This window comes from Haliotis rubra, unplaced genomic scaffold (genome assembly GCF_003918875.1).
Source record: "Haliotis rubra isolate DU_JTF1 unplaced genomic scaffold, ASM391887v1 Scf507, whole genome shotgun sequence".
Classification (NCBI taxonomy): Eukaryota; Metazoa; Mollusca; class Gastropoda; order Lepetellida; family Haliotidae; genus Haliotis; species Haliotis rubra.
Genome location: NW_025767199.1, coordinates 81,718 through 105,865, shown reverse-complemented (window position 1 = coordinate 105,865; position 24,148 = coordinate 81,718). Strand labels below are relative to the sequence as shown.

The 24,148-nt window shown below is 38.5% G+C and overlaps 1 protein-coding gene across 2 annotated transcripts in view; it reads right to left on the bottom strand.

The window, feature by feature from the left end:
- Positions 1–23,916, bottom strand: part of LOC124292111 (kinesin-like protein KIFC3) — a 75,069-nt gene extending 51,153 nt beyond the window's left edge. The window contains exons 1-3 of one of the 2 annotated variants that reach the window (XM_046729158.1): positions 23,896–23,916; positions 21,713–21,833; positions 9,293–9,376 (exon numbers count right to left, since the gene is read on the bottom strand). In XM_046729158.1, coding sequence (XP_046585114.1) covers positions 9,293–9,376; positions 21,713–21,833; positions 23,896–23,901 — 211 coding nt within the window. In that variant the 5' untranslated portion in view covers positions 23,902–23,916. Of the gene's footprint in view, positions 1–8,915; positions 9,138–9,292; positions 9,377–21,712; positions 21,834–23,895 lie in introns of those variants that run through there. The other variant, XM_046729159.1, reaches the window with a different exon arrangement.
- Positions 23,917–24,148: the final 232 nt, after the last annotated feature.

Sequence of the window (24,148 nt, the reverse complement as noted above, 5' to 3'; positions counted from 1 at the left end):
TATGGCCCTGTTAAAGGAACACAGGGACTTAACAAGCTCGCATGCATGGGCTGATGGGGAAATATAGCCAGGACAGAGCAAGCAGAATACAATTGATTCATAAGGCTCTGATTTACTGCCACTTTCCTATGATCAAGTCTACCAGTTCCACCTGGCGGTTCCTTACACAGTAACCAACGGCAACCAAAACAATCAGCGATGCGAATCAATACCTACCGAGGAACAATTCGCCATATTTTTCAAACATGCTGCTGCTGCCTCTGTACTACAGAATTATTGCTTTGGTCACGTAACGGTATCATTTTTAGTACATTAGGGAAAATGTTTACACAAGTTATCGAATAATGCCTCTTTTTAAAAGTTAAAATGAAAACAATAACCATTATTCATTGGCTGCAATTTTGTTTGTTTATATTTTTATGATATTAACACAATTAATCAGATGTAGTAACATAGGTACCATCAACACTAATGAAGTTTGTACACTAAATGCCCACACAGCAGAGCCATGGGACATTTGTGAGTGTAATGCATTGACCCATACCAGCCACACCTTAATTTGATTTCATAATTAATTATTAACGAAGTGGCAACTCCACCTGAAACTTCCCTCTGGATCTATTCACAGCCATCTGTACATTGGTATTCCGTGATGGTCTGGTTGCAGATAATGAAATTGTCTTAGTGGAAGTATTGTCATTGTACCTGTATATGTACTCTTATGATTAATCCAGGTAATTCTACACGCAATGATATAACCACAATGTCTGCATAAAACTGTTTAATGCTTCTGGTGCACATGCAAAAATAATTGTGTTTTTTGCTCCAAGAAATGGACACAAAAGCTGGAGAAATCGTGTTTGACTATCAAAAGTCTATTTTCAGTGAAAGAACCTGTAGTTCTCGTACCTGACGAAACTCATTATGGGAACTTTGATTAATATCACAGGTATGCAGCCTACCTGTATTTCCTCATCAACTGTCGTAATGGGATTTTCACTCAGGTAGTCATCCCTACAGGGTTCTTACCTGACTGTGTGGCAACATTTCATGAACCATGATCATGCTCATCTCAATTTAATTACCTGATACACATTTTAGGTAAATATTCCTAGATCCAGGAGGGCGAACTATGAATGGTCACCATGGTCACAAGTGAATGGATGCTATTTTCCTCAATAATATTTTGAAATAAAAGTACAATACAAACAATTGTTCAAACAATAATTTGATCACTTTCACTTCTATCAATGTTTCATAGCACAAGACTTATTTCCAAAAGTATCTTTGCTGTGGTTAGCCTTATCTAATAAAGATAAAAACAATTGCTTTAAAATCAAGCACTTTTTAGGACAACATTGACTTGAAGCTCAATTGACAAAATCTGTCGAGATAACCCCTCACAAAGTAGTGTGATTACATATGAAGAGAAAGACCAAATGAGATCTGTATCAAATGAAAGTATCACTTCATATGGGATTCAAATGAAAAAAAGACAATATTCAATTGATTTCAACTTTCTGTAGTCTTCCCACCACATGACCATATTGAGTTATCTAGTGTATCCTATCTCAATTCTGTTGAACACCCTGGCCACATTCCCCTCCACAGCTTTATTTATTTCAGAAGTAAAACCTCCGCCTCAATGTCCCTTATCGCAATCCTGACAATTCTTTCAACAGCCAAGTACCTCTTTTAATCATGCTGATAGAGTTTCAGCACACACCCTTGAGATATTTATCAGTGGAATCAGTAGACGGTTTAAAATATAATTCAAGACAGGAGTGAATCCTAGAGTGAGTGAGTGAGTGAGTGAGTGAGTGAGTGAGTGAGTGAGTGAGTATGATTTAACACTGCTTTTAGCAATATTCCAGCATTATCATGGCAGAGGACATCAGGCTGACTGCGTGACTGAGTTTAGTTTTACGCCACTTTTAGCAATATTCTAGTAATATTCCAGCAATATCACAGCGGGGGACACCAGAAATGGGCTTCAGGGACACCAGAAATGGACTCCACACATTGTACCTATAGAACAAGGGCCTCCAGCATGACGAGCCAACGCTTTAACCACTAGGCTTCCCCACCACCCCAGGGAATCCTTGGTATATTTGAGACAAACACAGACACTGACACTCAGACAGAGAGAAGCACACACACAAACACACTGACAATAAGACAATAAGACAGACAGACAGACACAGAGATAGACAAGCCACTATCAGAAATGGTTTGGGTATCCAATCCCTCAACAACAAGAACATGTATTTTGTGTCTGTGTTGCTAAAATCAACTGAATACAGTAAACATGATCCAATATCACCACTTGTGAGTGCAAGAAATCCAACAAGGTAGACCACAGCTTCCCAGGAATGTCATGGAGAACCTGTGGCCTTTGTATAGATATCCTCCAGATTTGGTTGTGTCATCAGGTTTACATTCGGTCTATAAAGTAAATTGCGTCAGGCTACCCTGTGTAACAAGATCCTCTCGCATTTCTCAAACTCACGTGCCCAGTCAAGCAGGCTTGACCTCAGACCCATCTCCATCAGAGCTAAGCCAACACATCCTGAACTCGACTCCTGCCTGCTATTTGCTCAGGGTTATATGTATACAGATTGAGTTTACACTGAAATTGAGTTGTAGGCATTGCTTTTACTTTCATTCTGAGTGACTTTTTCATGTATGTATCTCTGAGTGATCTGTGAGTTGTCACAGGAACCCATGCTTATCATAAGAGGCGACTTAGCCAGGTCCAGAGTTTAGTTTTACACCACTTTTAGCAATATTCTAGAAATATCATGACCAGGTGAGTGAGTGAATGAGTGAGTGTTAGATTTTCCATCTCTTTGAACAGTATATCTACTGTGTAACAGCTAACCAGCTAAATTTGTAAGACCAAGGCAACACAGACTGTGACACCTTGAAAACCCCACAAAGGGCATCTTAAGGAACACCAGTTTTGAAATGATGTTATAATTTCAAATTTTAAAACAGGTACATAGTGTTTTAGCTGGAGGTCTTGTAACTAGATAATGCCAATGAAAATGCTGGATTGTCCACTGTCTTATGTTGCTGTTAGTAATATCAGTGTATGAAATAAGCCCAAAACCCAGCCAGAAATCAGGGCTGGTAACTTCAAAATGTTACCAGCCCAAAATGGATTTAACCAGACCAGACACCACGATATGGCGAATTTACTTACATGTATATGGAATATCAAAAAAAAATCACTAGACCATCGGGCTGGCTAGCTGTAAATCTAGTAGAGGTGGGTATTGCAGAAAATTTTCATATTGCGATATATTGCGATGCGAAAGCATATATTGCGATATGTATTGCAATATATTGCTAGAATTATGTTTTTAAACAAAAACTACTTATAATCGAGTTAATGCTTGATTATAAAGCAAAAACACAACAAAATCACTGATTGATTAACCTTTAATAAAAACTTTTAATCATGACAAAATAAAAATGTAAGTAATAATTGGCACTAATGAAACAAGGAAAAGAACAATTTAAAAAGCAGAAATATCCGAAGATTTCCGAGTGTTACAATGTTATCCGAATGCGTGTCAAAATACCGGTTTTCGATCAGCGTATCGCAATACGTATCGTTTTCATGTCTGAACCGGTAAATACCGGTAAATCTAGAAATCTAGCCCGTCTCGGGCGGTCGGACGGGTCTTATTTCATACACTGGTAATATTTCAGCAATATCAATGCAGCCTGGTGGATTTCATGAGCATCATCCCATGTAGCCAGGATACAATGACACAGCATCCAATCGTTGGGTCCTGTCCTGTCATGTTAGGGATCTGTGACGGTCGGGGTTAGAAGCAGTCACAGGAACCCATGCTTGCTGTGAGAGACAATTGCTGGGATCAGGTGGTCAAGTCGGAATTAGCTGACGGATGTCCTTGTACCTAAGTTGTGTAAATCACCACTAATGCAACAATCACTGGATTGTCAGGTCCAGGTTTTATTTTTTGCTATCATGTAGTTGGAATATTGTGACAAAGTGACCAACAAGGTCACTATCAACAAAATATCTAAGCACTTCCCTTCAGAACAAGGGTGCATCCTTATCAAACATGAATATGTTTCAGTAAATCTTAGTTCACTACAAAACAGATTTATTCCTCATATTTACTCAGGTTGAGATGCGACAATGACATATGACAGCACAGTGTATGTATTAATATGCAGCTTGCATGTCAAGCTTGCGTCTGATGTTTCACAAGTGGGTTATGTTTAAAAGCTGAATGTATTGCCGTTACCATAAAACTTCACACGCTTCTTCTTTCCAGTAGTATCTACCTTCCAGAGAAGCCACATTGAAGATCTACTGGATAATTTCATTTTCAATTTTCAAAAACATGTCACATTCAAATGCACTTTCACTTTGTAAGAATACATAGGACATTTCCAAAGACGCAGCATTTTGCTAAACAAGATTATTAAAACAAGATGTAAAAGCTGCAGTATTAGACAAATATACTGCTTTGAACAACATTTTGCAGAATTAGGTAGTATTTATTTTTAATAGCAAATAGGTCTGGCTAACAGCATGTGTACATCACCTGGATGACCTGGGTTCTCAGAACATATCTGAAGTGTGTTTTGGGGGTCTCTCTGTCCTGACATGGATGGGATAATGTTAAAAAGGCATCACCTCCAACTTATGATATTTTCGTAATGTTTATGAACAGTGTGAGCATTTGATGCCTAGAAATTTACTTTGGAACCAACAATGTTGAATGAAACTATTTTCAAATATTCGACTGAGATATAAAACATGTTTATCATGAAAAGAATTAATCATATTTATAGTGAAAAACTGAAAAACGAATTTCCAAAATCTAATTTGCAATCACAATTCATGTGACAAAAATTACTTATATATGACCTTGTTAAACATTAGCCACGAATATAAATACAGATTAAGTCATCTTGTATGGCAATTTGCAAAAGTGTTACTGATAGAAAGGTATGATAGTAGTGAGTGAGTGAGTGAGTGAGTGAGTTTAGTTTTACGCCGCACTCAGCAATATTCCAGCTATATGGCGGCGGTCTGAAAATAATTAAGTCTGGACCAGACAATCCAGCGATCAACAGCATGAGCATCGATCTGCGCAATTGGGAACCGATGACATGTGTCAACCAAGTCAGCGAGCCTGACCACCCGATCCCGTTAGTCGCCTCTTACGACAAGCATAGTCGCCTTTTGTGGCAAGCATGGGTTGCTTGAGACCTATTCTACCCCGGATCTTCACGGGTCAGGTATGATAGTAAGGTAGAGTAACAAACTTCCTGCAATGCAGATTTTCTGCCATTCTGACCCCATGTAAACGCATAACATTACTCAAACATGTTCTAAATTTAGAGTGAGTGAGTGAGTGAGTTTAGTTTTACGCCGCTTTTAGCAATATTCCAGCAATATTACAGCAGGAGACAACAGAAAGGAGCTTCACACATCATGCTTATGGGGGGAGTTAAACTCGGATCTTTTGTGTAAGAGCAACTCCTTTAACCACTTTAACTTTCTAACTTTAATAGATTTATTCGGAAGGTACTAAACATAAGATGGTCACTCCTGGTTTTTCTTGTTAAAACGCCCAGAGGACCACAATATCTATGGTTCCTGATTAAAACTGTGAAGGTTCAGCCATATTGCACAATGTTTTGATGTCAAAATGAAATTCTTAGACATGACATGACTGAGTGAGTTTGGTTTTACGCGCTTTTAGCAATATTCCAGCAACATCAAGGCGGGGACACCAGAAATGGGCTTCACACATTGTACCCATGTGGGGATTCAAACCCGGTCTTCGGTAAATAACCACTAGGCTACCCCAATCACTCTTCTTGACATGACATGGCAAAGGTAAATAATCAATAAACTCATTGTTTATTAAGCCAGAGATTTTAAAATAAGTAACCATGATGAATACACAATGCCACAATCATTAATCCCAAATATATTATATGTTACAGTAACAACGAGTTAAGAGGGTTTAATTTTGTTCTGCATCAGTAGAGATGCAGTTCACATATCCAAGCCATGCATTTGAGTACTTTTGCACTCTTCTGTGCCATGTTAAACTCAAGAAAACTGGCTTACGAACAAGGTGTACTTTAGGTAGGAAATAATTCACTTGTCCGTTCACTCATAGTTTTAACCATTTTTCTAAATTAATCAATTTTTTAGCAGTATTGACAACAACTAATGATGTTTTGACTGTCATAGATGGATTGCCGTTTCAAAAACAAAATGCTATATGCCAATTGTGTTGATTATTGGTATTATTCTAAATCATCTTTGAAAACTTGAGCAGTATCGATTTCAGTGAGTGAGTGTGTGAGTATGGTTTTACGTAGCTTTTAGAAATATTCCAGCAATATCACGGCTGTGGACACCAGAAATGGGCTTCACACATTGTACCCATGTGGGGAATCAAACCTGGGCCTAGATTTTCGAAGCTCTCTTAGCGCTAAGATAGTCGTAAGTGCCATTCATTAACATTAACTTACGACTATCTTAGCGCTAAGAGAGCTTCGAAAATCTAGGCCCTGGACCTTAGGCTACCCCACCACCTCAGTATCAATTTCAACTATTTTTGTTTTGACTTGTCATTGAGGTATTAACCTATCTTCAAACAGTACATACTGAAAACAAAATGTTTTGATTATTGGTAATTTCTGAAGTATCTTTGAAAATTTGAACAGAAACAGTGTCAAACATTTATATTCTGACTGTCATCAATGCATGGATGTACGCATCCAAGCATTTCTGTGACCGTATATTTCCCCAGCCCTAATGGCTCCATGTTTCGGCCTGTTACAAGCATATGCAGCAACAACATCTGTTTAGGTTCAGTCAAGTGACAGGAACTAGCACAACATTAACGACCAATATGCTCTGCCTATAACAAAGCAACATATCACAGCACCGCATCCCATTATGGTCCAGACAGCAGAACCAGATATTACACCAAGTCCAAAGATTTCTGTGGGGGCTTCTTATCAGTGACCAACCACAGTTATATGCTAAACTAAGAGCCCTTCAGCCAAACTGGGAAAAAATCCTTAGTTTTGTTCAAGATCCCCCCACACATCCCCACCACCACCACCAAAAGAATAATTAAAAAATCCAGGTATTTCAAACATATTTTCAGTTCAATAATTAGTTTGTCATACACAGGGGTGGAAATAACTTTAAAATTGCTAGTGTACTCTGGTACAGTGGCACATGTAAAATCACTTGCCCTGATAATTTTTCCACTATACCGTCCGTTTCCTTGTTGATTTTTTAAATAAACAACATAATTAACATTTGAATATCAACTGGACACCGGTACAGTGTGATATACAAATTTGCTTGCCTGGCAGAAAAAAACACTGGACTCGGGTGTCGGGCAATGGGTTATTTCCACCCCCGATACAGACCCTGAAACAAATATATCCAAGAAATCCCATGCAGGTCTACAATATGTGGCAAGTCTAGATTTTCTGTAAATGAAAAGTCTCTGTTTCTCTTCATTAAATTTTATGATTATATTTATGAACATTTTTTTCTGTAAAATATGTTCATTTCAGAAATAGATGTTAGTCTATTAATGTGAAGCTAAGCATTAACGCCTTTTTCTCTTTACTATGTCTATTAGTCTTGTTGACAATAACAAACAAGTATGTCCTCAAAGGCTCTTAGTCACAAGAGAATAAACATGAATTGGGAATAATAATTCTCAATGGGTAATTTTACTGACATTTGCCACAGACTTGGGATTAACTATTGGTCTGAGACCAGGTACACATGCTGTTAGGGCTGTGCAGTATAACCTGTTTACTGGTATTTACTGGTTCAGACAAGTAAACGATACATATTGCGATATGCTGATCAAAAACCGGTATTTTGACTTGCATTCGGAAAACTTTTTAACACTCGAAAATCTTCGGATATTTCCTTGTTTCATTTGTGCCAAATATTATTTACATTTCTATTTTGTCATGATTAAAGGTTGTTAAAGCTTAATCAAGTATAGTTATTTTGTTGTGTTTTTGCTCTATAAATCAAGCTTTAACTCTAGTATAAATAGTATTTTTGGTTAAAAATACTTCTTGCAATATATTGCAATACATATTGCAGCATATGCTTTCGCATTGCAATATATCGCAATATGAAACTTCTCTGCAATACCCAGCTCTACATGCTATCATGAATATATACAGAAAGTACAGCATGACGGGTCACCCCAAGCATTATTCAAGCTACCCCTCCCGAGCTCACTGTAACATTTTCCTTTATCCTGCTTAGTGAGTGAGACTTTATAATAGACAGGTAGAGTCAGAGGCTTCAGGTGACGAGAATATGACTACACAATCTAACCCGGACTTGTGGGGGTGAACTTCATTCAAACTTGCTGGACGGGTTACCTTTGCATCAACAATGCTGTTAGAAAGCTGCCTTTATTTATCTGATGTTTTTTTTCTGACATGCATACCATGGAATTATGGACTGGAATGTGAAATAATTGTGTCTGTTGTGAGATAATAGAGGCTGGTTGTCTGTCATGCTGCATGTTTTGCTGTTCAGTGATCGGACAAACATGACAGTCTATTCATGTCATGCAAACATCATACTTTCATACAAACTTATTACAATAAATTATCATGAATAATTTTTATCAGTATTTTTCAATCTGAATTTCAGGAATATGAAACAATAATTACATATATAAATATAGTGTTATAAATCTATGAAACGTTTACATATATCCGTTTCAGTGTCATACATTTGATATTTTGAATAAAATCTGTCCATATTGACAAGATATTATATTGAAAGTGACATTGATTGATTGGAGAATGATGAATCATATTCAGAGAGACCCGCGTAAATTCAATCTCACCTGTGTTGTCATGCACGCCGCCAATGATGTACAGCTTCTTCTGATAATGATTAGCTAATCCTCCTGCTGGCTGAGATGGGTAGTCATAGCGATACACTCCAAAAACCATATTGAGAGAATTAACAAATAATTATCCAAAAAGAAGTGCACAGAGTCCGAGTCCAGGCTATCGGGAGCCCGTCACTGCCTTTACCACTCCCCTCCAGTGTTCTAGCCTAACTGATCCTACAGTATACACGATGTAGCACGGGCCGTTCCACTACCTCACCATAGGGGGGTCAGGTCACTCACTCGCTGTAGCGAATCCGTTACACATCACTGACAATACCTAATCACAAGAGTTGGACGGATAAATATAATAAGGATAAACTTACTACCTGCAAATCTGCCAGAATCCTCGTGGTCGGTGTCTGTGTCTGAGGAGGGGTCGTGGTAGCTGCCAGGCGTGGCTGGACGGTCGTCTGGAACAAGGGAGATCGGGCATGACAGAAGATAATCTTTATGGTTCATAGGATTTTCAGATGAGCGAGTTTGAATACAAACACAGGGATTACCACCATATTTGTCAGGCTACATAGGGTGTCTGAGGCCAATGTTCCAAAACATACAAGTTTTTTTTATTTAGCTGGCCCTGCAACTGAAACATCTTTTATTTCCAGTATTTTCACAATATTGATTTTTATATTCCTTTGTTACAAAACAATGGTGAGGCAATTTTTCCTGTTACAGATAACACTTCATTGTAGATTTCTTTTTTCAAGCTCATAACAAAGAGTTTATATGAATATCTTTGGATAAAAATGCTTTGATACTACTTTACTGTGATTGACAGTGAGTTGACTTTTACGCTAGTTTTAGCAATATTCTACCAAGATCATTGCAAGGATATCAGACATTTACAAAATTAGAATTTGGAGAAATGTTTCCTAATGATTGTATGTACATATCATGCACAAAGAACCAAGTCAGAATAACAATACTTTCTTTGTGATCAATCAGTCAGTCAATACTGTTACAGAACTGTGTAGATAGATCATACAGTGAAGCAGATAATGAGCAAAATGAAGGCAAGTGTGCAAATTATTATACTAGCATAAATCCTTATACATATACATGTATTTCTTTTAGAAGGTACAGGCACCAGGTGAAACGGTATACCGCGGTATTAGTAGAATCATGGTATTTTGCCTTCGGTTCGGTATACCATAATGCAATCCAAAAATTCGGTATTTTCGGTTTTCGTATCGTTATTTCTATCTAGTCATAAAATGACGGTTTTGTTCTTTCAAAATAACAAAGATAAAGGTTATTTTCTTTCCAATTTATCAAACAATGTAAGGTTTGGCTCTTGTCAATTTTCTGCATTATGATCATATCTCATATACCAAACCAAACCAAAGGCCTTGTACCGCAGTATGTACCGTACTACGGTAAGAGCGTACTGTTTCACCCTTAGCTCCAAAGTTCATACTGGCCTGCTAGCCTGGGACAACTACATTGAGGTGAAGACATGTCTAAATCCAAGAAAGGTTTTATTGTAGCATTTGAGGGCCATAATTCAGAACCAGTTCTCAATGCTTCCATTTTTACAACAAATGCTACAGAGTCTAAGGACAAGCAAAATAAGGTTATCATTTATACCCTAGGCCTAGATTTTCGAAGCCCTCTTAGCGCTAAGATAGTCGTAAGTGCCATACATTAACATTAACTTATGACTATCTTAGCGATAAGAGAGCTTCGAAAATCTAGGCCCTGGACTATGCCTAAAAATGAGAAAAACAAAGAATTGCAAAAGCTTTGTGTTTAATGAGAAAAAAGATCAGCCTCTGAAAATCTATTAGTAATACATTCAAAATTAACTTTGAGAAAATCAAGTTCCAGTTTCAAAAGGCTTTGGGTAAATTTCATATTTGTAACATACACATTACGTTTACCAAATTTATTATGTGGTAAACACATGGACACAAGAATTTGAACTGATCCGTACTTTATATTCACCAACATAACTCTCAGAAAGAGTGGACCGACCCATCCATATTGTGCGTGGGGTTAACCTTACACCCGCTTCCCTTTAAATCTATCAATCATGTGTACCCCTAACTTCTAGCAAATGTAAACAATAAACCCTTCCTCCAGCGATCACTCTCTCCACCCTATTGACACAGATATTTCAGCTACTATCCAGATAAGATACCCTTTGAACAAATTCAGGGTGCGGTGATCGTGAAGTGGTTGAATAAAACACACAGGATTCTCTATTTACGTGTCTAAATGAAAGTATGCAGTGCGTGTGCACCTAGCATACAGGTGGCAACATTTACCAGACAGGAGGAGAGTGCAGCTGCATTAAGACTGTTGGTTTGTCATTCCTAAAAAGTAACAAGTGTAAATACGGAATGCAATTAACTCAGTGATGTCTTTATTTAAAAAAATACAAGGAGTGTCTACACCATTAGACATAGTGAAACTGAAATAAACATGACCAAATAAGGATATCTCTAAAGTCTGAAATGTTTGTCTAATTATATAATTCAAGAGAAGCATGAATATTCATAAGTTTATGTACCAAGATGTACATGGTGTCTTGTCACATGAAGAAAGAATAAATAAGTGAGTGAACAGGGTTTTACACAGCTTTTAGAAATCTTACAATCTTGCAGCAATACCATGGCAAAGAACACAAGATATGGGTTTCACACCTTATCCATGTGCAGAATCAAACCCAGGTCTTCGGTGAGATGAGCAAGTACACTAACCACTATGCTACCTCATCACCCAAGGTAAAGAAAAAGGGAACACAATCTTTGTCCAAATGTTATACAGCACACTGATGTAAGTGGCAGGGTGGATGGTTGTGATACTAGTAGGGTTGCATCTAATAATAGGGGGTAATGATGCATTGAACTATCGATGGATTGCAATTGTTGAGTCTCCGATAGCAATTAACTGATGGTAGAAACAACAATCGATGCATCGATAGTACATATGACTATTCATAGTTTAGTAATTGACTTCCGTTGATAAATGTGTACCACAAAATACAGAAAGTACCAGATACGTTCACTTTGATTTCGAGTTATCCATCCTGTTACCTCTTAAACAATCTTGATCTGGATTTCAAGTTTCTTGTCAGTTATCAAAAGAGACTGAAACTACTTCAGCTTGTTTTTATTTCATATAAACTATACATTCATTTGGGAAATGACTTCAAATGAGACAATTCAAGGAGAAAAATCCTATTGCAATAGTATTGCAAGCTAGAGGCAAATTATTTTCATGCTTTATTGAAATAATAAACACTGCTTTTGCTTTAAGAGTAAATGCAAGATGATACTAAACTGACACACTTTGAAAAAGCATATTCGATTGTTTAAATTATTCCGTAAAATGGGCACGAAAATCAAAATCAAATTAGTTTTTCTGAATATGCGTAGCTAGGTAGGTTTGAGATAATCAAACAACAATGTTATCACACAGGTTGGATCTCACTCAGTGTGTTTGGAGATGGACTTAAGTACAAAAGCAAATCTTTTCCGATTTCTATTTAAAGTTAACCGGGATTCGAACCCACACCCTCACAGTCAGGCACCTAATTGCCACCACACAAAGTCAGCAGTCTAACCCACTCAGCCATTGCCACTTTGTGTGCTGGCGATTCAGTGCCTGACTCCGAGGGTGTGGGTTCGAATCCCGGATTGGACTCAACCCAACTAAAGTACTAGAATTTGTACTTTACTCAGAAAGAGTAATCTCAAATATAACATACGTTACATTTGACCACTTTCTAAATGGCATTGTGTAACCATTTAAAGTTGATTACCTGTATGTGTTTTCACTTGGTTCGGTATATGTGGGCCCTTGGTAGGTTCTCATTTGTGTTTTCAGTCACCACATTATTAATTGTAACTTGCTGTATATTATTACAAATAACAGCTTCTTTATGTTAGATTTCTACATGCATACCTCTTAATGCTTTATCTGTCAAGATAATGGAAGACACAGCAGCCAAGCAAAACAAGTAATTTCAATTCTTAAACTATATTTTGATATAGTGTGTGCTTTCTAGCTCCAAGGCGTCAAATCATTTGCCAGAATTGTAGATGAGTGTGGCCTTGTTCAAACTGCATACCTGAGCATTGAGCTACATAACCCATCACAAAGGCACATATGCTATATTGGGTGAGAATAAAGTTGAAAAAAAATAACATTTAAAAATTCCTTATTTGAATCAAGGAGGGTGCATCCAGTGCTACTTTAGTACTGACACACTTCTGATATTTAATTTAAAAATCTTATCGTATATCTTTAAGCTAAGCCCTTTGATATATTCCAGTGTATAGCCACATTCCTCCGATCATTGTCAGTCTCACAGAAGGAGATGGTTGTCATATTTCATCCAAATTCATTTAGTTCAGGTCTGTGTTTGTGTGCTGTATTTAACCCCAGGTAGCCATGTGTGACGTCCCCTGCCTGGGCTGTATGAGGAGAAAAAAGAGGGGAGGGGAAGGACACTCAGAGTGGGGGCCAAGGGCTACACAACAACATACACCCCTGTTCAGAGCAGGCTTATTTGGAGTACCATGCAACCAGCTTCTGTTGCTTCACGGGTTAAGATCAGGTTATGAAGAAAAAAAAAGTTTTATTTTTTTAAAAGTGAGTGAGTGAATGAGTGAGTTTTGCAATATTCCAGCAATATCATGGTGTGGGTCACTGTGTGAAGCCCATTTCTGGTGTTCCCTGCCGTGATATTGCTGGAATAATGCTAAAAGCGGCGTAAAACTAACCTCACCCATTCACTCAAAAGCTGCATGATGACATGCAATATTACCAAGTTACCATTAAATCATCCCTGACAGCATTTTCAGTATAATTGAGGCTGAATATCAGCTCTGAGCAGATCCAGGTGACTTCCAGGTATGTTAGTTCTAGGAGTAACCATGTTATTGATGCTAACAGAATACTCTGTATTTCATTTCATCAGATCGCTGTGTTGACTGATAAGTATCTGGTCAGAGTCAGACAAACAGCAATTTAATATGCCTCCGTCAATAGAATTGTTTTGTTGGGTCAGTGAATCATCAGCAAATCCATTTATCTGGAACGATTCAATCACCACCATGACTGGGAATAAAAGGATATAGGCCATTAGTTGAAAATCTGCCTATGATCACCGACAACATGTGATAAGTGTTAGAAATCCTCCTCGGGCCGATTACACCAGTTGTAGCAACACATAATCCCCTAATAAGTACAACAACGTAATACAACTGGATGATCTGTTAATCTTCCTAAATTGGACTGGATAATATATACCCAATACACAACTACAAGGGCTAGACTGTACTGATGCTAATCTCAATAAGGTCTGCCATATTTCTCTAGAAAATGACCCACTCAAAATACTGAAGGTAAACATTAAATTGAGTTAACATTTAATGAACAAACCTTTCTTCGGGTATGAACATTTTTTCAGTTATATGTTTTATGACTACATCAGAAGCTACTAAAAATCCATCACCATGTGGTAATGATGTGTACTGTATGATTAAATATTATTTTGCATTAGAATTGTTTTGTTCATATTCCCCTTATCACTGGTGAGTATGGTTTTACGCTGCTTTTAGCAATATTCCAGCAATATCACAGCAGAGGACACCAGAAATGGGCTTCACACCCTGTACCCATGTTGGGAATCGAACCCGAGTCCTCAGCGTGACGAGCCAACGCTTCTAACCACAAGGCTACCACAAGGCTACCCCACCGCCCCTCCCCTTATCTTGATTATGGTTATCTCGACTATATAAAATTTACCTCACTAGAATTCCCTTATTTTATTTCCTTAGCTTCCAAAATGTTATAGCCTAACATATATTCTAGAATGATTACTTTCTACTTTGATTAAAAAATAATTATTTTTACAAGTTCATTAATCAAATAATCAACATGTAACTATTCTTACTAAAGACTTTGAAAGCCCTTTGCGTTTAATTCTTGAAAGCTTCTATTGGAGGATTTACGGTATATCAAGGAACATAAAACACTTTGTGTCTATTTCGGTGACATTACATGGGTGTTGCATGGACGTATGTCACCCCTGACAGCTGGCCACTCATACTGCTGTTATACATACCACGTCTATATCACCCTAGGCTGTAATATACAACAGAACCACCTGGCCTCAAAAGCTTATACCACGTTTATGTATAGCATAAATGGGCGTAATATTACTGTGAAGTACTCAATACTGGGATCACCAATAGAGTGCATTCTAGGTGATTCTGCTTCATCAACTTTATGGGTAATCTTAACGCAATGAATGAAGATGTCAGATTATATCGTGCTGATATATACTGAATGAAAAAAGTTATGGATCACGAATATTTTGGGCTAGATTTCTTTGAAGTGAAGGTTGCGTACACAAATTCATGATTTATTCACCAAACTATTCATGATCCTTGTTTCGTTAAGCATATGAAACCATTCTCATGAACATACAGCATATGTATGGTGCTGCATCGAGAAATATTACATAATAGATAAATATAAACGACTCGTTTTATCTATTGTTGGATAATAATAATGTACCATTTGATTATAATTATTTGTCGTACATGTTCTCCATTTCAGACTTATATCCATTAATAGACAGAAACATTTGTCACATGGTTTTCTAATGTTACCTTTTCAAAAAATTTAGGTTTTCAGGAAATCATGGAGCATGAAACGGTAAGTATTAAATACATGGTTAAATTATGTAAAGTCTTTTCACCTGAGAGTTAAGATGCTTTAATTGCCTCAAGATCAAAAGAACGCCAGACATAATGCGCAGATGCACCAGGACATTAAACAACATCTTTTCAAGCACCTGTCTTGACCTTTGTCGTCACAGGTAATTGAATTATCAAGATTAATTTGAGCTAACAACCTGTGATCAGTGTCTGGACCGACCTTACCTGCTGAATTGTGGATGGACTGAGTGAGTTTGGTTTTACGCCGCTTTTAGCAATATTCCAGCAACATCACGGCGGGGGACACCAGAAATGGGCTTCACACATTGTACCCATGTGGGGATTTGAACCCGGGTCTTCGTCGTGACAAGCCAACGCCAACCACTAGGCTACCCCACCACCCTTATTGTGGATGGATCATTAGTTAGCTGACCAGTGGGCAACCTGGTACTGAGGGTCTATAGACACTGGACCTTCAACATTAGGCTTCCATAATGGGACTGGGGGGTTGGTAGCACATGGATGGGGTTTATTTAAATTTGATCCTGTGAAGTTTGGCTGAAGTGGCTGAGAGTTCTCTATGATACTTCTATCTGCTATGAGTGAGTGGATTTTTGGTGAGTGAGTGAGTGGGAGGGGTTTTGGTGACTACCGATGGTGAGTGAGTGTTGGTTTGTTTTGAGTGAGTGAGGGGAGGTGAGTGAATGGGGTGTTTGGGTGAGTGAGTGAATGGTTTTTTTGGTGAGTGAGGGGAATTTTTGTGAGTGAGTGAGTGGGCGAGTCGCGGAGTGAAAAAGTGGGTGGGTGGGAGGGTGAGAGGCGTGAGTGAAAAAGTGGGTGGGTGGGAGGGTGAGTGGGAGGGTGAGTGAGTGGGTTAAAGGTTCAAATAACCACAGCTATGATAGCACAGTGTTATTGTTTTGCATCTGTAACTCCTTGATTATCTTTGGTTTGGGCTACAAATTTCAGATATGCTTAGCTGAAAGCCTTTCTCACTTGGACATAGCATTTAGAAGGCCTGATACTGATTGGTCAGATAGGATATTTACCTTATGTGACCTCCTGTGGAGGTGTTTCCAGGTCTTCCCACAGAGAGGTAATGTATCAGAGTAAATAAGTTCTCATTTCAACAAGATAGTTCTGTAAACTGACTGGTATTTGACTTTCATTTTGAATCAGTGAAACCTCCCGAGACCATAGTAAACAAATAAGACATAAGAAAAGGCAATAAAAACATTATTTTATCTACATGTGAATGAAATAAAGAGTATTAGTGTTAGTATCATTCTATAGCACCATGACATCAAAACCCCTTCCTGCTTTTATAGACATTAATCCTGACAGGGGTCAGAGCTCTATAATGGAAAGTTAACAAAACACCTGCCCAAAGTGACCGGGAATGTAAAGTAAACAATCTCTGCATAGCTGGACAGAATAGGTTGAAGGGTGTTTGATGGGATGAGTACACAAGGTGTCACGCCCACCCACAGAGTGCCACACCCACCCTGCTTGGCCTGTACATATACAATGAAGAGAAAACATGGAGACTGTGATCAGGTATCACTGTGTCCTTGAGTTACCTTGTGTTCTCTCAGGGCTCCAGATAAATTTGTTTCAACATTAGGAGTACGTACTCTGTATTTTTAAATAATATAGGAGTACTGGAAAAACTTGAGGGTACATTTAGAGTACTGAATGGATATTAATGGAGTATCAGTAATCTTATGCTTCGTTTCATATATGCACCACAACATTGCTACTCTTGTGTAAACGGGTCAGTGAACAATAAAAAAATACTTTTTCAGATAAATACGTCGGTAAATGATTCTAATACCATACACCATTGTTGTGGTGCGTATCTGCTACGTTTTCTAAACTATTTACGCCCAGAGAGCGGAAGGTCGCGGGTTCGATCCCCGACCGCGTCTTACCAAAAGATGTTAAAATATGGTACTTGTTGGTCCCTGTCTGGCGCTCGGCATTAATGGGTACTTCAAGGACTGGTCGGCTCAGAGTCAGTATAATGTGTCTGAGTGGGGTATTCATGCTTCACTGCGGCATGGTATCTCAGTGGGCTAGTACAAGCAGCCGCACATACACACGCTTGCACATCGTCATATGTGCGAAATATTCTCAAGCACGACGTAAAACCCAATTTCACCTCACCTCACCTCACAACTATTTCCTACCGTATCATGCATATTTATCATCCGTACATACGCCCCTTATCTGGAGCCCTGGTTCTCTATCTCAATAAAATCATCAGGGGCAGTGGGACAGGAACGTGGTTAAAGTGTTCGCTCATCACACTGAAGACCTTGGTTCGATTCCCCACTGGGTACAGTGTGGGAAGCCCATTTCTAGTGTCTCCTGCAGTGATATTGTTGTAATATTGCAAAAAGCATGTAAAACTAAACTCACTCAATAAAATCAAGAAACATATGCACCAATTCATGAGTGAGAAGGGTTTAATGTCGTTTGTAATGGTTATACAACTGGCTACTGTGGCAGGAATGCCTGAGGTAATGGAGGTCACATATAGTTATCAGTTTGGAGACATCCAGGAGAAAAGGTATGGTGCCATGAAACCTTGAAACATAATCAGGGCAAGGATTTGAACCCATAAAAGTCTCTGGCCTGCCAAGGGTATAGCAACTTATTATTTATACTGACTTGACAAAGATTTTAAAAGTTCAAAAACAGTTTCAACTAAACCCTTATTATTCAGAGCATTATAGGTTCAGCATATAAAGGTCAATTCCTTGGGAAGATATGTGTTTTTATTTGGTCAGTACATGCTTTTGGATTAAATATATTATTTGTTTAATTGATTATTTAGATAATGTCAGTATTCATGATTCAAAGGAAGTACTGTATTTAAAGGATACTGGGATGTTATGCTGTTTACATATACATATAACTGGTGTAACATTGGATCACAATTCTGTCACAATTTTGTTGAGCAGTAAACGGTTGAAAATTGGCGGGCTGATTCAAACTGGCAAGAACATGACCGCCATCAACCCTCCTGACAAATCCTACTTGGAGTCACCTATGGTCAGAGATGATGATGGAGGAGGAGATTGCTTGCTCATCAGCATCAGCATCATTGTCTTCATCAACAACATCAGTCAGGGTTCAATAAGTCACCGATGTACTGTTGTGTCACAATGGGAACTTATCACCTGGGCGATATCAGGATTATATCCTTCCTGCTTGGGAAGGTAATTTTACAGGGTAATATATAATTTGTATCTTCAAGTTTTGGCAGTCACATCACCACACACTTGATATGAAGAATGTAAGCTCTTCACAATAGAGACTGTCATGTATATGGACCATTCTGTATTCAATTATCACACACTCTTGCGTGAAACAATGACACTGGGACACATTGTCACAGTACTTTGTCCATGTTCACTGCACATTGCTGTACCCACAACTAGGTGTTTACACGTATTCCTCATTTCATGTGGCCACCATCTGGTCATATACCAACGGATTTGTGGGTTCTTTTAAGTGCACAGGGTTGTGTACTGTACACTAGGGGTTGTGACAACACTGAAAGAGTCTGCACACAAAGTTGTCTCCAAGGTTTTTACACCCAGTCACAGGTGGGCTCGATCCCGACACCTCAACCTCACTGGATCACTAGCCTGGTGCCTGAGCCAGCTCAGTTTCATGTAATTTACCAACGGATTCGTGGGTTCTTTTAAGTGCACAGGGTTGTGTACTGTACACTAGGGGTTGTGACAACACTCAGGCATGGTGGGTTGGGGATGGGGTTGGGTTTGGAGGTGGGGTTGGGTATAGGGTGTGGTTGGGGTTGGGTATATGGTGTGGTCTGGGTTGGGTATAGGGTATATGGTATATGGTGTGGTTGGGGTTGGGTATAGGGTGGGGTTGGGGTTGGGTATAGGGTGTGGTTGGGGTTGGGTATAGGGTATATGGTGTGGTTGGGGTTGGGTATAGGGTGTGGTTGGGGTTGGGTATAGGGTGTGGTTGAGGTTGGGTATAGGGTATATGGTGTGGATGGGGTTGGGTGTAGGGTGTGGTTGAGGTTGGGTATAGGGTATATGGTGTGGATGGGGTTGGGTGTAGGGTGTGGTTTGGGTCACGTGGGGTATGGTGGGGTGGTCTAACTCCATGATCCTTCTTCCCAGGTTTGCCAAAGCAGAGGCCCTAGAGTTACCACTGAATCGATGTTATGACTTATACGGACAACATAACTTATTGCACTTTATAAACCAAAAGTTTACCTACATGGAAACTGATGTTAAAGTTGATTAAAGAAATGTCTCATAGTTCCATGTTTGTTGAGACAAGGTTTTGAATTAAACAGATTTTAGCAAATTTGTATTTGACAAAACCATTTTCCTGTCAAGAACATATTGACTGTGGTTACATTTGTATCAAAGAACACAATCATGGAATGGGTGAACTGTGCGTCTGTGCCAGGACAAAATTGTTATTTTTTTTTTTTTAGGTATTGAAAATATTTTTGTTAAACAGAATTGTGAAATCTTGAATGATAAATGGGTAACTTTTACCTCCATGTGCTGCAGCACTGGGGTCAAATATCGGCCTCTGAGATTTTCTAGATCAATGTCAATCAATGTCAATCATTATCCCATCATTATCAACATCTTCCACAAAGTTGATCTCAGTCCTCTCTAACTTAGGACCGTGCCGACATCACTGCACGTCTCAGCATGCAGATGGTCACAACAGTACAGTCCCATCAGTCACAGCAGTTGACAGGGAAATAGCACGCTAATTGACCAATCATAGAATGCTGTATTGATTAGTAGTAGACACAGTAAACACACTAACAAAGACTAGTCCAGTAGATCTGACAACACTTCCATCACAGATGTCAAAAATAAATTGTACAAATTAACTGTATAATTACTTTATGATGTTGTGATGTTTGTTGGTTGCTGGTCTTAGCAATATCCAAGCTATATGACAAAAACCTGTTATATAATCTATTTGAACCTGAATTAGACAATCCAATGATTTATATTGTGCGATGACATGAAATCAAGAAATCAAGTCACTCACTCACTGACTCAAGTCACGAAGCCTGACCACCCAACTTCTTAAAGTTGCATTTTACAACAAGCTGGGGACCCGTTTCCATCTCCTCAGATCGTCAGTTACACAAATAGTGAGTGAGTGAGTGAGTGAGTGAGTGAGTGAGTGAGTGAGTGAGTGAGTGAGTGAGTGAGTGAGTGAGTGAGTGAGTGAGTGAGTGAGTGAGTGAGTGAGGTTTCATGTCACTTTTAGCAATATTCTAGGAACCTTAGGCAGGCGTCGCCAGAAATGGGCTTTACACATTGTACCAATGTGTAGATTCAAAGATGTGTCTTCAGCATTTAACGACTAGGCTACCAGCCTTTCACCAGATGAAGGGGCAAGAGGTAACACCTGCATCATACTGTACCTTATAGACTGACTGACTGAGTTTAGTTTTACGCCGCTTTTAGCAATATTCCAGCAATATCACGGCGGGGGACACCAAAAATGGGCTTAACACATTGTGCCCACTGTACCTTATAGAGAGGACTGATATAGATTTGCAATAATGACCATGTATACATGGAAAAAGAAAGAAGTTGGTACCTGCAGTACTCCTGTCAGAACCACGATAGCTATGTCCAACTTCAATGTACCTATAAACTTGATAAACACTCTAACTGTGAGTGTGAGTGAGTGAGTGAGTATGGTTTAACACTGCTTTTAGCAATAATCGAGCAATATTAGGGCTCTGAACACGAGAAATGGGCTTCACTTAAATGCTACCCATGTTGGGAATCCCCGTGTCTTTAGTGTTAAGAGTAAACTGGATGCACAGATAACGATTGGTCATAATCTGTAAGGTATCAGCAAGAAATCACAAACTATATATATATATATATAAAACAGCACTATAGATACTAAAACACTGAAATCACCCCCACCCCTACCCCCAACACACACACACATCTATATTAAGCTAGAACAGTTTTTTTTGAGTAAAGTACTATGATACCTATCAGTACTGAAGTAATTGTATGAAGGTCTCACCAATATCGTCAAACCCCAGCTGTCTTCGCCATAGTTCTTGACGTGACGGTGATGGAACGGGTTTGTTGCCGACAAGACGAGGGCTGTAAGTCATCGGAGTGCGGAACACAGGTTCTTGCTTCTATGAAGAGAACAAAAGTTTACATTAATTTGTGACAAGTGAATGCTATTTGAGTCATATATAATGAACAGGCTCAGTATGTCTCCTCAACGCAGGATGAACTGAACGAAGGGTAAGTCCCAAGATGACCTGGTTCATAGACAATTACCACTTTGAGAATGGGTCCCCTACAAAGTTGACTTGCCTTTAGCATGTTTGTTATCCATCAATGTTCTTATTGTTTTGTCCCTATGATCATAATCACAATATTATTTGTTTCAGATTGAAGTGCCATAAAATCTGTTTTCCTTTCACATAGGTTGAAAGAGTTATCTCCCTTCTCATATGGAATACAAGAAGGGGGTGAACACAGAATACTGAACATACATTCAATGAGGAGAATTTGAAAATAATAAGTTATTCATATTTTACAATTATATTGCTAACACATCATTCATTTCTTTTTAGATTATAGTCAAAGGTGACTAATTGGATTGGATTTTCAGGTGGGATGGGGTTCCTAGGTCAGTCGTCCATAGGACAGGCGATGCTACTCATCATATACAATCACTTTGTCCAAAGTGGATCACCTACTTATACACTTAGTGATCCCATATGCTTATGTGACTAAACATCCCCTAATAAATATTCAGATAACCAACTAGCTGTGTATATTAATTTTGAATATTCAGAACAGCAATCACAGAAATCATTTGTTGGTGCACTTCAAGGCAAAGGCATTGTAGTTAATTTCTTGTTTGTTGATTAGTTTAGATAGTTAACCAGACAAGCTGGCACTTGAATAAAAGTATTAAGCTTGACACAAATTTGTGGTGACTGAAGTGAAACTTATATAGTTACCCTGCCACCCACTTTTCGTTAAGAAATAGATATATAAAGAAATATTATTATGTACATCCTGAAACTCATAAGTTTATATCATTGATGAATAATTCCAGTGAAACACATTTAGAAAGATTGTCCATATATATTCACAAAGCTTTTATTCTCAGAAAGAATGTTCTACTACCCACACATGACTAATTAATGCACTACAAGCCTGTGGCTTTCAGTATGAAATAATTGATTGATTGATTGACACCCACAGACTCATTGAAAGGTCTATACTCTTGATGATATGACTAGTGCATTATCGTTTGTATGTTGCACTCAGCAATATTCCAGCTATATGGCGGCAATCTGTAAATAATTGTGTTTGGACCAGACAATCCAGTGATCAACATCATGAGCACTGATCAATGCAATTGGGATACGATGACATGTGTCAACCAAGTCAACGAACCTGACCACCCGATCCCGTTAGTCGCCTCTTATGACAAGCATGGGTTGCTGAAGACCAATTGTAAGTCTGGATCTTCACAGGTCACTAGTACATTATTAGTGGTAGATCCACTCCTGTGACCATCATAACATGGTAATGATAGATAATGATAGATAGACTTAGGTGATGTACTTTGGGAAATAAAAATACATTTAAAAAAAGAAAGAAAAAAAGATAGACTGAGCTGATTGAAGTAGATGGCAGTGCAACTTTAATACATGATGACAGACCCATTAAGATCTGTCCGTTGCATGGCCTATTGTACGCTGCCGGTACCAGTAACAAGGACATAGTTCCCCATCCTTCCATGAAAATCATAGTGGGATTAACAAGACAAAATATTAAGACAATTGCTCAGGCCCATTTGAATTTAAAGACCTACATAACTATATTTACACTAAAGCTACTTGTTTACTAGGGATGCAACAATACATCGATGCATCGATACTTTTCTAAGACGATACAATTATTGATACATTCAAAACTGTATCGATATTTACTTTTGAAAGTATCGGTTAAAATATGTTTATGTATCGTTTACACTTTTGCAATTGTAATATTAACATTCAAAATGTAACTAAATTTACGCAATAATGCTGTGAAAATACGTATCGTGATATATGTCAAATCGTGACATGGATATCGTGATACATATCGATTCATGAAACTTATGTATCGTGACATCCCTATTGTTTAACCACTATTGTTGGGGAACAATTGTCATGGTTAATGCATATTTACCTTCATTTTGGGTGTGCTGGACAGCATGTTTGTTGAGCAGTATCACAGACAGTCACGGGGAATCACAGAAGGTCACAGAAAGACTGGTAATGGGTAGTGGATGGGTATCACAGCTTCACTGAAAGCATGAAAAAATGTTACATTCAGGTATTTTTAGGGTTTGCTTGTTGGGGGTGGTGGTGTTAGGATAGGGTCGGTCGTATAACCTAAGCGGACACTTCTCTGCAGAGAGAGGTGTAACATCCTTGACTGC